This window comes from Rhineura floridana, chromosome 1, assembly GCF_030035675.1.
Source record: "Rhineura floridana isolate rRhiFlo1 chromosome 1, rRhiFlo1.hap2, whole genome shotgun sequence".
In the NCBI taxonomy this organism is placed as follows: Eukaryota; Metazoa; Chordata; class Lepidosauria; order Squamata; family Rhineuridae; genus Rhineura; species Rhineura floridana.
This window is the reverse complement of record NC_084480.1, coordinates 308285627-308302121: the sequence shown is the minus strand read 5'-3', so window position 1 is coordinate 308302121 and position 16495 is coordinate 308285627. Positions and strand designations below refer to the sequence as shown.

The window sequence follows — 16495 nt, the reverse complement described above, 5'->3', positions numbered from 1 at the left end:
ATGAATGCTGTGTGAAAAAGGCTGAAATACTGAAAATATATTTGAAGCACAAAGAATCCTGGGAACTGTAGTTTACCCCTCACAGATCTACAATCCCCAGCACCCTTAAACTACAATTCCCATGACTTTTTTGGGGGGGGGAGGGAAATCATATGCTTGAAATGTATGATGGGTATACAGCCTGAGACAAAAGGAAATACTACCTGCCTTCAGCCTTAGAGAGAGGGGGGTCACATTTGAGTAGTGAACAACAGTAACAGTGCAGTATAGCATTAGGAAATTGGTGTACTTACTTCCTGTGAGGACTTGGCCTCCCAAGCTGAAGACATACTGCTTCTTTCCTTCATTATACTTCAGTCTTTGGCAGGTGTCTCCTTGTTCACGGGTTGAGCTTCCATCCCAGCTATTAACGTTGCAGATTAATGCATCGGGATAGCTCATAAGGCCACACAGGATACTACCTGGATACAGGCGAGGAAAGAATGACAAGCTTGCAGCTTCCCACTTTCTTGTTGAATGATCCTGTCATTTTACTGCTATTTTGACACCACCTGCCCAGTCCGGGAGAAAGGCTCCATTACCACAAACTGCTGCTCTTGGAGGCCAGCCCTTTCACGCCCTGGAGCTATGCAAGGACTTCTTGCCACTGCAAAAGAGTGTTGAGGGTCCCATCCACAGTATACATTTAAAGCAGCATCATACCACTTTAAACAGCCACGAGTTCCCTCAAGGAATCCTGGGAACTGCAGTTTGTGAAGGGTGCTGAAAGTGGTTAGAAGACCCCTATTGTGTCCACGTAGCTACAATTCCCAGAATTCCCTGGGAAAGAGGGATTGGTTGTTAAATCACTCTGAAAATTGTAGCTTTGTGGTGTATAGGGGGTCTCCTAACAATTCTCAGCACCTTTAACTACAGTTCCCAGGATTCTTTGCCAGAATCCATGACTGTTTAAAGTGGTATGGTACTGCTTTAAATGAATAGTGCAGATAGAGCCTAGGAATTACCCTCAACCATCCCAACACAGGGGAAAAAATGGGCTCAGTGTTGGGAAAGACACAGGCACAATCCGCATGTCTTACTGTTCCCCTCTCCATCACAAGTCAAACCCCCAAGCTCATCACATTCCATCCCGAATACAGTCCCCTGCCCAAATCATGGTGTTGGCCTAGCATTTGGCAGTTGTGAGAAAGGCGAATTCCATGCTAGGGATCATTAGGAAAGGGAGCAAAAAATGAAACTTCCAGTATCCTAATGCCATTATAGAAATCTTTGGCCGCACTTGGAACACAGTGCACAGTTCCAGTTGCCCCATCTCAAAAAAAGATATTGTAGAGCTGGAAAAGATTCAGAAAAGGGCAACCAAGGGGTTGGAGCAACTCGTCTATGAGGAAAGGGTCCTTTAGTTTAGAGAAAAGATGAGTAAAAGGAGACATGATGGAGGTGTATATTGTTATGTATGGTGGCATCACCATCATCATAATTTATTATTATTATTATTATTATTATTATTATTATTATTATTAGAATTAGAATTAGAATTAGAATTAGAATTAGAATTAGAATTTACTACCTGTCCTTTACCCAAAGGTCCCAGGGAGGGTTACAACAATTTTAAAACAGATAATTAAAAACAGTTAAAAACAACCTAAATAACATCACAGAAAATTGAGTGGGTCCTAAAAATATACATCTCAGGTGTCGAAGGCCAGGGTACAAAGGTGTGTCTTCAGCATTTGCCAATGAAGTTGTACAATGAAGTTGCCGGATGCACCTCAGTGGGGAGGGATTTCCATACCTTAGGGGCTGCCACATAGAATGCCCTGTCCTAGGGCACCACACCCTGAGCTTCCGAGAGTGGTGGAACTACCAAAAGGGCCCCTTCTGCTGATCTCAACACCTGAGAAAGTCTGTAGGGAAGGAGATGGCCTTTCAGATATTTGGGACCTAAGTCGTTTAGGGCTTTAAACATTAACATATTATGTTTAGCTGCTAATGGTGCTTTAACGCAGGGTTGGGACCTCAGGCCCAGGAGACAAATGAAGGCTTCCAGACCTCTCTATCTAGCCCTCGCAGCTATCCCAAGACCATAGCCCTTCTCCAGCTCTGTTTGCCCCCTAAGTGTTTTTTCCTGTGTCCAAGAACTCTGATAATGTTACTTGCTTGCCTGGATAGAGGAGGTGAGTGTAAGTAGAAATTAGACTACCGTACAAATGTAAAATTTACATTCACTGCTCCACCCACTTTTTCCTTTGGTACCACCCCACCCCTGGCGTTTGGCCCTTAGAGAGTTGTCCAGGAGGTAAAACAGCCCTCATGCTGAGAAAAGGTTTCCCACCATGGCTTTAATACCTGGAATTTGTGCTGTATTTTTGTATTTGATTTTTTTTACTCACAACATTTTTCAGCGTTCTGTTTTTGAGGCTATTTTGAATGTGGATTTTTATATTTTGTATTTGATTTTCATTTTAATGGTTTGCGCTGATATTCTGTAATGTTGCGTTTGTGGTGTTTTAAAATATGTTGTAACCTCTTAGGGATTATTTTTGAAAGTGTAAGGTGCTTTAAAATGATATAAACAAATAAATTTCAGACTCTGCGGGTGGGGGGCTTGGAGCAGAGAGAGACATGCCGTTCCTGTGCTTCCCCTGTAATTATTTCTATACCAATAATCAGGAGGTCCTTTATATAGGCCATCTTGGGGGAAAAATGTTTGACACTATGCCAGACTTCCATCAAGTCCCCATTTAATGAAATATCACAAGAAGTTGCCCTGAGTGAAATCACCTAAGACTTTAAAACCCAGTTCCTATTTGAGGTAGGAACAACAAAACGGAGTATTCCCATTAAGTTGAATAATAAAAGGATGACCTTTCTCTTCCACATCTGTAGCCTGAACAGAGTTACCTCCACCAAGTATGATCTGGCTCAAGGCAAAGCCATCACAGCAAGCATCTTGGCTGCAGGCCTGGCGACAGAAGAGATGAACGTCGGTCAAAGATGTACCAGCTGCTGAGAGGACCAGAGTGCTGTACACGCCCGAAACAACATCCTGGAAATCAGTCATCTCAAAAGTCTTGACTCCAGCTGTTGTGAACTCATGTCCTGGGAAGGAAGGGGAGAAAGAATAATGTTACAGGAAAGGAGCATTGCAATGTACATTGAAGCTTAAAGAGCAGATGACATGAGACAAATGCCAGGTTGCTTCCTCAAGGCTTTAGGTAGAGATGGGCCTCTAATATTCTTATTCTACTTCAGGGATAGCCAATGTGATGCCCTCCAGATGGTGTTAGGCTACAGCTTCCATCATCCTGGACCATTGGCAGAGCTGGCTGGAGCTGCTGGGAATTGGTGTCCAAACAATGTCCAGAGGGCACTATGTCATAAACATAATCCCGAAGTGCAGAACATGCCTGAACATGTGAAGGCTCAAGGTGTGGATGGGGGCAGGTGAACACATGCAAGCCCTGCCCCCAGTATCATTATGCACATCACATAAATCGCCCCCATCCCCAAGCTTCCCCATATTGTTCAGGAAAGGTCTACAGCAGCCTTTCCCAACTAGTGTGCCTGCAGATGTTGTTGGACCACAATTCCCATCTTTCCTGACCATTGGCAATGCTGGCTGAGGCTGATGGGAGTTGTGGTCCAACAACATCTGGAGGCACACTGGTTGGGAAAGGCTGGTCTACAGGGATCTTGTGGCCCCGCTTTATCAGGATCCCTGACTGCACAGAGGGTTCTATTTGCATTCAAGCAAAAATTGCCATTAGCAGAGGCCTCTACTAGATCAAAGACCCTTCCGCAAACAGAAGGACCCATTCATTGGAAAACTTAGCTGGATGCAACCATTTCCTGTAAGGGTCCCTAGATCAGGATTAGCCAACATGTTGCTCTCCAGATGTTGTTGGACTATCAGCCGCAGCCAGCATGGCAATGGTCATGGATGATAGGAGCCGTAGTCCAACATCTGGAGGACACCAGGTTGGCTACCCCTGCCTTAGATTCAACAGCAACGCCAATACTAACACCAGGCAAGTGATGGAATGTTCAAGGGCACTCCATTGGGATGGAGCTATACCTGTACGCTGCTGCTGGTGAACTCGGAGCCTGAGGTGAGGGGGAGGAGTGTTTTGTCCCCTCTCACCTGTGTCCAGTGACTACTTACTTTGCCCCATGGGAGTCACTGAGACCTAAGCCAGATCCAATCTGCACAGAACCACCCACACATTTGCATAGCACATTCACCACCTAGGCTTCTCGGTGCAATGCAGAAAAAGGCAAGAGGACATAGCTCAGTGGCAGAGTGCATGCTTTGAATGAACAATGCCCCAGTCTCTGGGATCTCCAGTCTCAGTACCAGGGATTGTCTGTCTGAGACTCTGTATGTTTCTCCCAAAGACAATAAATTGTCAGAGTGGGTATAAGATAGCTTCCTGTATTCTAAGACCTCCTTCCCCAAACTATAGATGCTATTGGACTTCAACCTCCCATCATCCCTCACCATTAGCCATGTTGGCTTGGATTAGGGATGCAAGAAGGCATCGTTTTCCATTCTGCTTTGCATTTGTCACATGCAGCACTGCTTCCATTCTGCTGCAGATCATCTTCCACCAAAGACTATGTTATCTGTCTCACTGTCCAATGTGGTGAAATTATGTAACTAACATAATTACATAGTATATGCTGTCATAACGTTATTCCACCCCATTCATTTCAAGGCAAAAGAAACACAATGCAAATGGGGGGGGGGACGTAATCAGTTGTGTAATGTTTGCAGATTGAAAGCAACCACAGCAGCAGCAAATAGGATTGTATTTGCTGGACTGATTTCCATTCTGGACATGGGACAAATAAGTAAACATTGCAATTTCTGTTCTGTTTCCATTTTCACCAGAATTCTTTGACATCCCTAGTTCAGGCTGATGGAAGATGGAGTCCAGCTCCAAGCTCACATTGTTACTATTGGTATATAAAGCCCTTATCAGCTTCGGACCAGTTCACTTGCAGGACTACCTTACCCCATATGTGGCCAATCGACTGCTTCAATCTGTGAAACAGGCACTGTTACAGATGCCACATAATACTTGTACTACACTTGCAAGAAATCATTAATAATGATAATGATAACGACAATTTATTATAATTAATTAAATTTATATCCCGCCTTTCTTAGGGTTGCCATATTGCCCGGATAGCCGGGTTTTATCCAGATTCTATGCATGCCACCCGGCGCCCGGCTAGCCCATTACGTGGCCCGGATTCTCAGCTTTAATCTAAAAAAAAAATTAAGTTTCTAGGTGGTCCGGTTCTCGAGATATACATAAAAACGTCAGCCACCCCGAACTTCCGGGAAGGGTGACTTAGCCTGTGCCTGCTTTTGAGACGGGCTCCTGCCTCAAAAGAAGCTTATTCAGATATATCAGTCAGTTTTTTCTTTTTTTTTTGACTGATTAAACTTCTCCCGGGTAGGGAGAAACGAAGAGATTAACCTCAAAGCCTATTTTTGTTGGGACGACCAGATCTCATTAATTTATGGGACGAGGTCCAGCCGACGAAGGTGGGACGGATTTTCAACAGCAAGCTCTATCTGTTAAAGCGAACGTTCATCTTATCTTCTAAGAGAGAACGCACTAACAGGCAAGCACCCTTCTTTCTATATTTTTCTTTTACTTGACTTAAATTGTTGCTGTTTAAAAGAGATTTGCCAGATTGATCGGTTTTTGACATCTCACTGGGGAGCCGTAACTTCTCTCTGCTACGCACTAATTAATAGCTTATCTCTGTTTTTGTTGCAAAAAGCTGTCCTGGATTTGCATTCTAAAGATACACACAGAAGAGGGATTTCTATTCCAGATTTTTATTTTGAAAAATATTATACTGTTTTGAGACTACTCTCTTTTTGGTCTATTTTATTTTGACGAATCTGTTTCTTGACGATTGCCATTAATTGCTTCGATCCTGGGAACTGCATTTTGTTTACTTAACTATTGGAGAGATAAGGCTGTCTGCTCTGTTTATACTGTGATGTCACCAAGTTTGGAGTATTAACCCAATTGTTGCTGAAATAAGAAGTGGTTTTCCTATATTTTTCTTTTAAAATGGCAATTAAGAAAGTGGCTGAGAATCTGGAAATAACTATGTTTCAGAGAATAATGAATGAGATTGAGATAACGAAAATTGAATTGAGTAAAATGAAGCAGGAGATTAAAGATATAAGGGTCCCTGTGAGAGAGGTGACCCTGGAAGGGGTCCCTGTGAGAGAGGAGACCCCGGAGATTGGAATAGGGGTCCCTGTGAGAGAGGAGACCCTGGAGACTGGAATAGGGGTCCCTGTGAGAGAGGAGATCCCGGAGATTGGAACAAACGTGGAACAGGAACAAGATTTGGAGTCTATGGACTTTAGAAATAAAATCTATTGTTTGGAACTCAATGTTATCTCTGAAGAAATTAATGAAGATTCTAGAGATAAAGTTATCAATGGCATGGATTATCTTCTGGACTGGAATGATGTGATGGAGCCCAATATAGAGAAAATCTATGGAATTAACTGCAGCCATGTGACAATGGAAAAACTTTTAAGAGATGACCCAGTGTATTTTGAAAAAAAGAACAGAGATATGATTTTACAGCAGTATTTCAGCAACTTATTCAGAATGGATGGCAAGAAAATATTTGGGATAGAGGTAATTCCCATCAGACTCTTATTATATGACTATGGCTTTGACAGCAAGATTATTATGGAATACTGATAATGGAAGATTGGATATTGAAATTACTGGACTTAACAAGACTACTGAAGATGGAAGATGGAAAATGGAACTAATAGAGATAATAGAACAATGGCTACTGAAATTACTGAACCTAACAGATTCTGATGTGATGGATTAATTGAAATGTTTATTTTGACTATGGTTATGACAATAAGATTATCATAATTAGTAATGAGATGGATTAATCGATATGCTTATCTGGAAAAAAAAAATTGATAGATATATTTCTTAAAGAATTGAAACCTCTCTTTGACTTTTTGTGGAAAGAATAAAGTAATGTTTATGAGATTTGATGATTAAGTGAGATAACTACTGGAGGAAAGTGATTTTATAATATGACTTAAGAGACAGGATTGCTATATATTATAGACTTATAACTGATTTGATCTTTGACAAATGGGAAGTCAATATTTTACTCTTTATTTTTTATTTTTTATTTTTTTTTCTTTTTTTCTTTTTTTCTTTTTGTTTAACTATTTTTGATTTTGTTTTTTGTCTTTGAATGTTTTATGATTTTGTCTTGTATGTTTTATGAAAATCTGAATAAAAATTATTGAAAAAAAAAAAAAAAAACGTCAGCCACCCCCCTCGACTGTTAAATCTTTCTTTAAACAGTACTGTACTATAGCACTTTGTAGCTTTAACCCCACCCGTTCAGCATTGCAACCAATCAGGGATTGTGTTTCAGTTTCATTGACCTGAGGCAGTGTCTAGAAAACAAAATAGTGGTTTCACCCCCCCCCCCGTTTATCTGAAAATCTCATAAATTGGGTAAGTATATACATTTCACTTTTTTTTTCCTCTTGTGTGCAGGAGTCAGAGCTTGGGCAGTGTTTTGAAAACCTTCCCAATACTTGCTGTTTGTAAAAGCAATGCTAATCCCATATGCCCAAAGTAAATCCCATTTAATTAAATAGGACTTACTTTGAGTAGACATGGTTATGAATGTGCTGAAAATCAATGGGACTTTGGAGTGAATGTAAAAAAGAATTATGTTTGTGTTCTAACTCTTTCTGTCTCCAGTCCAATTTTAAAGCAAGTAGGCAGGGCTTACTTAGGTATTACAGTTTTTATTCTGTAGGAAAGTAATACTGATTTTTTAAAAACTAATACTGATTTTTCTGCAATGACCAACTGGTTTGACAATAAACTATTATATGTACATCTGCTGTGTGTGTGTGTGCGTGTATGGAGTCTTTCCAACACCCCTGTGAGGTAGGGTTGGAAACCAATGCAGCTCACAACAAGAAATTTATTTATTTATTTATTTCGTTTCATTTCTAGACCGCCCATAGCTAGTAGCTCTCTGGGCGGTGTACAAAACTGGATTAAAATACAATAATATAATAAAATCAATGACACATAGCAGCAAGTTAACTAACAAAGTTAAACGTAAAACCATTAAAATGCCTGGGAGTATAGCCAGGTCTTAACCTGGCGCCTAAAAGAAAGTACCGTAGGCGCCAGGCGTATCTCCTCAGGTAAGCTGTTCCAGAGTTCGGGGGCCACCACAGAAAAGGCCCTAGATCTAACAACAGTCCTCCGGGCTTCCTGATGAGTTGGTACCCGGAGGAGGGCCTTAGATACTGAACGAAGTGAATGGGTAGGTTCATAGCGGGAGAGGCATTCCACAAGGTATTGCGGTCCCACACCGTATAAGACTTTATAGGTCAAAACCAGCACCTTGAATCTAGCTCGGAAACAGATGGGTAGCCAGTGCAAGCGGGCCAGGACAGGTGTTATATGCGCAGACCGATAGGTCCTCGTCAACAGCCTGGCTGCCGCATTTTGCACTAGCTGGAGTTTCCGAACAGTCTTCAAGGGCAGCCCTACGTAGAGCGCATTACAGTAGTCCAATCTAGAAGTTACCAGAGCGTGAAGAACTGAGGCGAGATCGTCACTGTCCATTTTAAAAGCCATTTAAAATCCAATGACCATAAAACAAGTATAAACAGTTGCAAAACAGCGTAAAGTGGCATGATTCGGAATTTTGGGTTGTGTGAATGAAGTTGCTTATCACTTGAGGTTGCAGTTCTGTCCCTGTTTGTTTGAGTAAGCCCCACTGAATACGCTGGGACTTGCTTCTGAATAAATAAATTTAGGATTGCACTATAAATATCTTTACAGTTTGTGTAAATAATAAATATATTTGATAGTCATGCTTATATACATATTTCTTCATTTATCATATTTTTGGTTTTTGGTTAGGAATCCTGACTGGTTGTGAGATGCTTAGTTTTTTGCCTTACTCATAGGAATTTTGTTGTGGTTGGTATGGTATTACATTTAGGAAAGTGTTACTGCCTTCTGTGTTTTTTTTTCCTATTTGCATTTCACTTATCTTTAACCTCACTCCGTTACAGCCATAGAAGCAACAGCAGCATATGCAAGATAATTAACTCCCATTAGTGATAAGAACAAGAATTTATAATTATTATTTCAATTGAAACAAGAAGCTTATCAATACTTTGAAGAGGGCCAGATATTTATTTTGTTTCTGAGCCCAGGACTGGGTCTTTCATGATGCCCGGTGTGTGGGGGGGAACAGGAGAGTAGTCGATAAGACAGACATCCTGGCATTGGTAATCTAATTAGCAAGGTATGTGTGGGGTTGTTGCACACTTCCAGGCCCAGTTTCATTTTGAGTATCGAGGTGGAACCTGTGTAGATGTGGTTGCTCAAAGGGAGAAGAAATGTTGAGTTAAGCAAAGCTCTGCTTTTATAAAACCTAAGAAACATACAGATACTTTGAATGTCTGAGTGCCTGCACCAGTGGAATACTGGAGGAACTTGTAAAACTTGCTGCAACAGTATTTAGAACTGAGCATGTGGTGTGAAAGACTCCTTTTCCTAACATTTTGGCTTGTTTTTCTCCACCCACCACATCTCTGAAATATATTGTATATGTTATGGTTAACCGTGCTGCTGCCCTGACTTACTTTATGTTTGTTGCTATTTTGTGTTTTTATTATGTTTTTATATTGATTGTGTATTTTTATTGTTTTTATTATTTTTGTAAGCTGTGCTGAGCTCTGTTTTTAACAGCAAAAGGGCAGGATATAAATCCTCTTAATCAATCAACAAATACTCCCTAGTGTTGGAAACTAGAGTCTAGGCATTTAAGGCTGAAAATGTTGCTTAAAAAAAAAAGATTTCTCACATCTTTCCCCAGTTTTTGGTGGTAATTCCTAGGCACAAAAACAAAACAACTGGACAATCCAAATATTAATATGCAAATATTTGCATAATATGCAAATAATATGCAGCTATTTGCATAATATGCAAATTAACCTGCCCGGATTTGTGGAACTGGAATATGGCAACCCTAGCCTTTCTTCCTAGTAGGAGCTCAGAGTGGCCACATTAGGCAGGGACCCTTGCTGTATTCTTTTCAGGGCCTATTGAAAATGTTTTTGTTTAGACAAGCCTATTCTGGACACACAGATGTGTTTTAATCTCTTTTTTTCACGATCAAGTGGTATATAAATTTTCTTTGGTGCCCCCTTTTTTCCTGACCATGGGTAACTAAAGCTGTTTAGCACATACCTTTTTTCAGGTACACTCTCACTACATCCTTATCTTGAATTTTCACTTTGGCCAGGCAGCTGAGATGAGCAACACTGGTAGTGGCAGCATTATCCCAGGCACCCTGAACCTGAGGCAAGAGATATACATGTAGCATGTTTAATTTTGGGATGTCAAATAAAATAGAGCCCACTGAGTTCTCCTTCTTCAATGTGACATGAGGAGGGCTAAGTCAATCCATATATGGAGAAGTAGCCCCTAAGAATATAGAAACTGCCTCACCGGTGTCTACCTTCCACCCAGGGCCGGCTCCAAAGGGCAGCCCTGGCCGAGGGCTCCTGGGACTACAGGGGCCCCGGCGCTCCCCTTTTGTGATTGGCAGCAGGATTGCTGCCGCGGATCGCATGGCAAGAGCTCCAGAGCCCCCGCCATTCCCTGGCTTCTTCAACCTACCTTTCTCAGCTGTTGCGCAGGCAGTGCTGCCCTTAACCAAGATGGTGGCCGAGTTTCCCTAAGGGGCTGAAGCCTCTGCCACCATCTTGGCTGATAGCATGCATGCATGCAATGCACACACATCCCTGTTGTGTGGTTGCACAGGTAGCGCTGCCCTTAACCAAGATGGTGGCCGAGTTTCCCTAAGGGGCTGAAGCCTCTGCCGCCATCTTGGCTGATAGCATGCATGCATGCAATGCACACACATCCCTGTTGTGTGGTTGCACAGGTAGCGCTGCCCTTAACCAAGATGGTGGCCGAGTTACCCTAAGGGGCTGAAGCCTCTGCCGTCATCTTGGCTGATGGCATGCATGTGTACTACGTGCGCTCATCCCTGCTGTACATGCGTGCCATCAGCCAAGATGGCGGCAGACGCTTCAGTCCCTTAGGGAAACTCAGCCGCCATCTTGGTTAAAGGAAACTCTGCCCACGCAACCACACAACAGCCGAGAAAGGTAGATTGAAGAAGCAAGGGAACGGTGGGGGCTCCAGAGCTCTCGCCATGCGATCCACGGCAGCGATCTTGCCGCGAATCGCAGAAGGGAAGCGCCGGGGGCCAGGGCAGGCTTGTGCCCAAGGGCCCCAGCAATTACAAATGATGCCAAAATGGACCACAATGCTTGCCACTTTCTGACATGTTGCTGGAAGGTAGAAGCCAGGGGTGGCTAGTTTCTATGGGTGATATCCAACTAACATGCCCCGTTAGAGCAAGGATTTACATTTGAACAAATAACTCCCCCATGCACACCCTGCCCCCTGCCCAGAGTTATTACTGTACTATTATATTTTCGTGTTGTAAAAGGCCTTGTTACCTTTTCTATGAAAGTGTGGTTTATAAATATTTAAATAAATGTAACAAGGTCAGCAATGCCTGGTAGAAGCAGTTTCATAGAGTGGTCTTGCACTGTGGTTCTGCTTGCAGGCTTCCCACAGGCATCTGGTTGCAGAGCTTGGAAAAGTTACTTTTTTGAACTACAACTCCCATCAGCCCCAGCCAGCATGGCCACTGGATTGGGCTGATGGGAGTTATAGTTCAAAAAAGTAACTTTTCCAAGCTCTGTCTGGTTGGCCTCTGAGAGAACAGGATGTTGGACTAGATGGGCCACTGGCCTGATCCCGCAGGCTCTCCTTATATTCTTATGTAGCACATGGGTTGGGGTATGCCCCAGGCGTTACAGGCCAACCCCAAAGAGAACAAAGAACCTTTTGTGTGCCAAGAAATCAAGGATTAATTCCCCTGGCAAAGGCCAAGAAAGAACTTGGAGGAAGGCAGCAGACGAAACAATAGGAGAAAACATACCTACATTGAAGGAGCCACAGACATCTCTTCACAGGAGGCTGACGGACAGCAGTAGTATATACCTGCCAACTTTTTGCCAAACCAAAAGATGGCTGGCATCCATCCGAAAACATAAGAGATTGTATCTCAAGATGTTGTAACAATTAGGATTTCATTTTCAAAACAGCCTGAAGCATTTCAGCTATAAAGCTTCTATGCAATTTGTATATAATCAATTTGGTTTGTTTTTAAATGTTGAACATATTTCACGTGATGTATTATAGCTCTGGAGAAAAGTTTTTAAACAGCATATGGCCAAAATATGTTGGACAGTTTTGAGAATAAAATCCTAATTTTTAGAGCATCTTGAGATACAATCTCTTATGTTTTGGGGTTCATTTTGGATGCTGTCCAGTTTTTGCAAGTTTTGGTTTTCATTCAAACATCACATATGCGCGCACACACAGCTCATCATCATAGAAGATTCATCATAAAGCAACTGTGTTTGGTTACCAGTCCAGAGATGGAACAATTGTAGTTGCTCTCCCGAGCGCTGTACAGCTCACACAGCATCCCTGTCCCAGCAGCAGACAATGTAAGAAACCCACAGGACTCATCCTTCTCACATTCTGAAAGGACAAAATACTGATGGCATAAGTCCTGCATTTAATTCTAGCTGCTGGAAGCAAGCATCTTGCACAGTTCCACTTGAGTGAATGTCGTTTGTTGTTGACGGTGTCAACTGAAGGGGAATTGCTCTATCAACTGCACTGGCTCCCTATTGTCTTTGGCCCATCAAAAACTAGGATCATTGAAACTTTGTTATAGACTGATGTTCCATGAATTTACCAGTTATTTAATAGATAAAAAGTTCAGTAAGTGCACTAAGACCAGCACTAGCACTAGCTGGAACATCTAGGAAGCTGGAGAACAGGGCTTGCCATCATTGCACTCTGTCCTGGCTCCTGACCAGAGAAGCAAACTCAGGATTTGAAGACTGGGTTTTGCACAGAGTTTTATTCCTGAGGTTATTCCACAGGAATGTAGCATCAAAATATATGAGGCATGAATCAGGTTGCAGAACACCAGCAGGTGCAACTAGACTTGTGGAAACAACCGAAAGGTGCCACAACAAAGCTCTCATCCCAAGACACTCCAGATAAAAGAGGTGGTGGGCACACTACTTGCATGAGCTAAATCCAGCATTTTCCAGTCTTTGAAGCAAGGCGAGTGCTTCTCCTGGGGATGATTTCTGAAGTTGTAACCATCTCTTCTACCATCTGTGTGACCTTGGAGAAACTCTCAGCTCTGTTAGAGATTCCCCTTCCTTATCACTCTGAAATTGTCCAGCAGATTCATTAAGACCTGGATGCTCAACGAATAAGTCTGGGCTAGGTGCCAGCGATGAAGGCAGACTACATTCCTCACTCTCCATCACAGGTGAGGCTCTGAGGCCTTCCTAACAGGACCACTGGGCACAGAGCTAACAGGGGTTTTAGGAAGCCTCTCCTCTGTGGACTCACTAGACCCTTCTCCAACATATGCAAACCTCTCCCCATTCTCCCAATCCTGCCAAATGTTATCCATGGGGCCCATGACAACCTCCTCAGCACTTCCCTTCTGATGCTGCCAACCTCCTCTGGAGGACAGATGGGAGAGACAGTTGTGAACCATCTACCCTGGTGAAAAGATCTTGCCCCATATGAGCTGTATATGGAAGCGGGGCCGCTGCAGGCCTGCCGTAAGACCAGCACTAACAACTGGAATATCTGGGAAGCTGATATTGCCCACCGCGGCATTTCCCTCCTGATGCTGCTGGCCTCCTCTGGAAAAGAGGCAGAGGTGAGTCATCTGGGCTGGTGAGAAGACCCCACCCCATCATTGGACTGTATTTAAGCCAGGCTGCTGTGTCCCTTTGGAGTGCAACCAGACTAGAATGAGCAGTGTGTCTAGAATCTGTTTTCAGACTGACTTTTGTCTGTAAAGTCACCTTCTTTGGAAAAGAGGAAATGGAAAGCCACATTCTTACCTGCCATGCACTCTTGGAGCACACTCTCGGGTTCTCCTTGGATGATTTTAGAACCAACAGTCTCTACCTCTTCTGTTGTGAAGGACAGCTTGGAAGCAGGAGCTCTCTCAAAGCGTCTGAAGACTGAAACAAAAGAAAATCCATGAGCAGTCATATTTGATCATCCCCCATCCATCTTTAAGCAACGTATTTCAGAATGGTGCGTTATATTAGGAGAAATTACTTTGCAAAAATGCATACAAGGCAAAATTACATACAAAAATGTGTCTATAAGGAGAAATCAGGAAAGCATCACCTGTGTGCCACAGGACCTATACCTCCACTCAACAGCAGGAAGGAGAGCCGCTGTGTTGGGTCTACCTTCTCTGGGGAAAACGCAGCAAGGAGGTTTTCCCACCTGATGGCTGCCTCTTCTTCCTGCCTGATGCCCCACCATTTGACAGCTCCGGATCACTCTGGACCATCTAATCCAAACTGTAGCAATCTGTGGTTATCTCATCCTGACTCAGCTGGGGCCAAAAAACCTCTGAATGGGACGGATTTAGCTCAGGATGCAGCTGAATGCACAGCCCTAATTAATACCCTCCCTTAGAGTACCACTGAGAGCCAGTGTGGTGTAGCGGTTAAGGTGTTGGACTACGATCTGGGAGACCAGGGTTCGAATCCCCACACAGCCATGAAGCTCACTGGGTGACCTTGGGCCAGTCACTGCCTCTCAGCCACATGAAAACCCTATTCATAGGGCCACCATAAGTCGGAATCAACTTGAAGGCAGTACATTTACATTTTAGAGTACCACATTTCCTGTGGGTGTATAACTCAGCACCAGATAAACGCTAAGGATGATTATTTTTCCTTCCAGAGCAGGAGGCCTTTGTCCATGAAACATCATACCACAACAAATGCATTAGCCTTCAAGACACCTTGAGATTCTGTCCTGTTTTTGCTACTACAGATTAACTAACACAGCTACTTGCTTGGAATTTGTATCTTTTCTACAACCTCTCCTAAGCTGATGCCAGATATTGCCTTAGGAATGTCTTGAGGTAGCAGTTCAAGAAATGAGTGGTTGCCAGCACAGTCCCAAAGGACAGGAGATACAAAGCAACCCTAACAGTCATTAAAAGCCATTTAGGCTTATCGCCTCTTGGCCCTGAGGACAGCTCCCCTTTCCAAACTCTCTAGCCTTGCCTTAAAAAGAAAGAAAGAAAATCTACACAATTTGCTCAGAAAAGACATACCTGGGAACTAGAACTTTTAAAGATGTGAGAACTAACAGAGTAGGGATTTTGGCATCATTGTTAGAACTGACTTTAATGGGCCTTCAGTCCATTATCACCAATGCAAATTTTATAATCATCGATAACCCATATTACCCTATAATAGGCTTTGTGACACCCCTTGCCCCCCTCCATGTGTGCGTGTGCACACACACACACACACACACGCTTAAGCCAAATGCACCTGATCAGCAAAAACTATTTTCTCTGCCTGCATCTGGAACTGTGAAAACTAAAAAACTAAAAAACTGATGGACTATCAAGCATCCGGAAGGTCGCAGCACATAACTAGTTGGCTGTGTAAGGTTGTATGTTTGGCTGCCTGATTGCAACGCAGGGGTGGAGTCCCTCAGGCCCAGGGGCTGAACATGGCCCTGCAGGCCTCGCTACCTGGCCCCTGGAACTCTCTCTAGGCCACATTATCTCCCCTGGCCACACCCCTCACCAGCCATACTCCACCCTCTCCTGGAGGGATTAACTATGGAACTGCCTGCTGCTTGCCTGCTTGCTTGTGTGCACCTGACTATAGAAACGTCTGACATTTGCATAGCTGGAATATAGCCTACTGCACAAAGGTAAGAATTGCATCCATCACTATACCCACTTTTGTGTCCAGCCCTGCCCACTCCTAGCATGCATCCCCTGGATGGAAGGTTGCCTACCAGGGAATGTAGTAGCCATTGAGCTTAAAACGTTTCCCCAGCCAGAGCAGAGTTAACCTATTTCCATTAGTACTAGCTTTCTGACCAGCAATTTCTATAGGCGTTGAGTGGCAAAAGATGTCGATGAGCTGAAGGATACGGAAGCTGTGGCAAACTATGCATGCTCTAATTCCAAAATTAATTTCACAAAGTCTTTCAGTGAGACCCACGTTTGGGAGGAGTGGGACATAAAGACAAACCAGTAAGATGAACAGAACATGTAAGAGCTTCTTAGCCTGCACCTGCCCTTGTTGGCTCAATACAAATGGATTGTTTTATCATTTTAAGGGAAGGGCTGTAGCTCAGTGGTAGAGCACATATTTTGCATACAGAAGGGTTCAGTCCCCGACATCCCTAGGTAGGGCTGGGAGAGACCCTTCTCTGAAATCCTGGAGAGCCACTGCTACTCAGTGTAGACA

At 43.3% G+C, this 16495-nt stretch overlaps 1 protein-coding gene across 1 annotated transcript in view; it reads right to left on the bottom strand.

Moving 5' to 3' along the window:
- Positions 1 to 16495, bottom strand: part of TG (thyroglobulin) — a 227502-nt gene that overhangs the window by 140897 nt on the left and 70110 nt on the right. Inside the window, exons 23-27 of the mRNA XM_061611878.1 lie at positions 14096 to 14218; positions 12580 to 12695; positions 10317 to 10425; positions 2905 to 3102; positions 294 to 461 (exon numbers count right to left, since the gene is read on the bottom strand). Coding sequence (XP_061467862.1) covers positions 294 to 461; positions 2905 to 3102; positions 10317 to 10425; positions 12580 to 12695; positions 14096 to 14218 — 714 coding nt within the window. The remainder of the gene's footprint in view (positions 1 to 293; positions 462 to 2904; positions 3103 to 10316; positions 10426 to 12579; positions 12696 to 14095; positions 14219 to 16495) is intronic.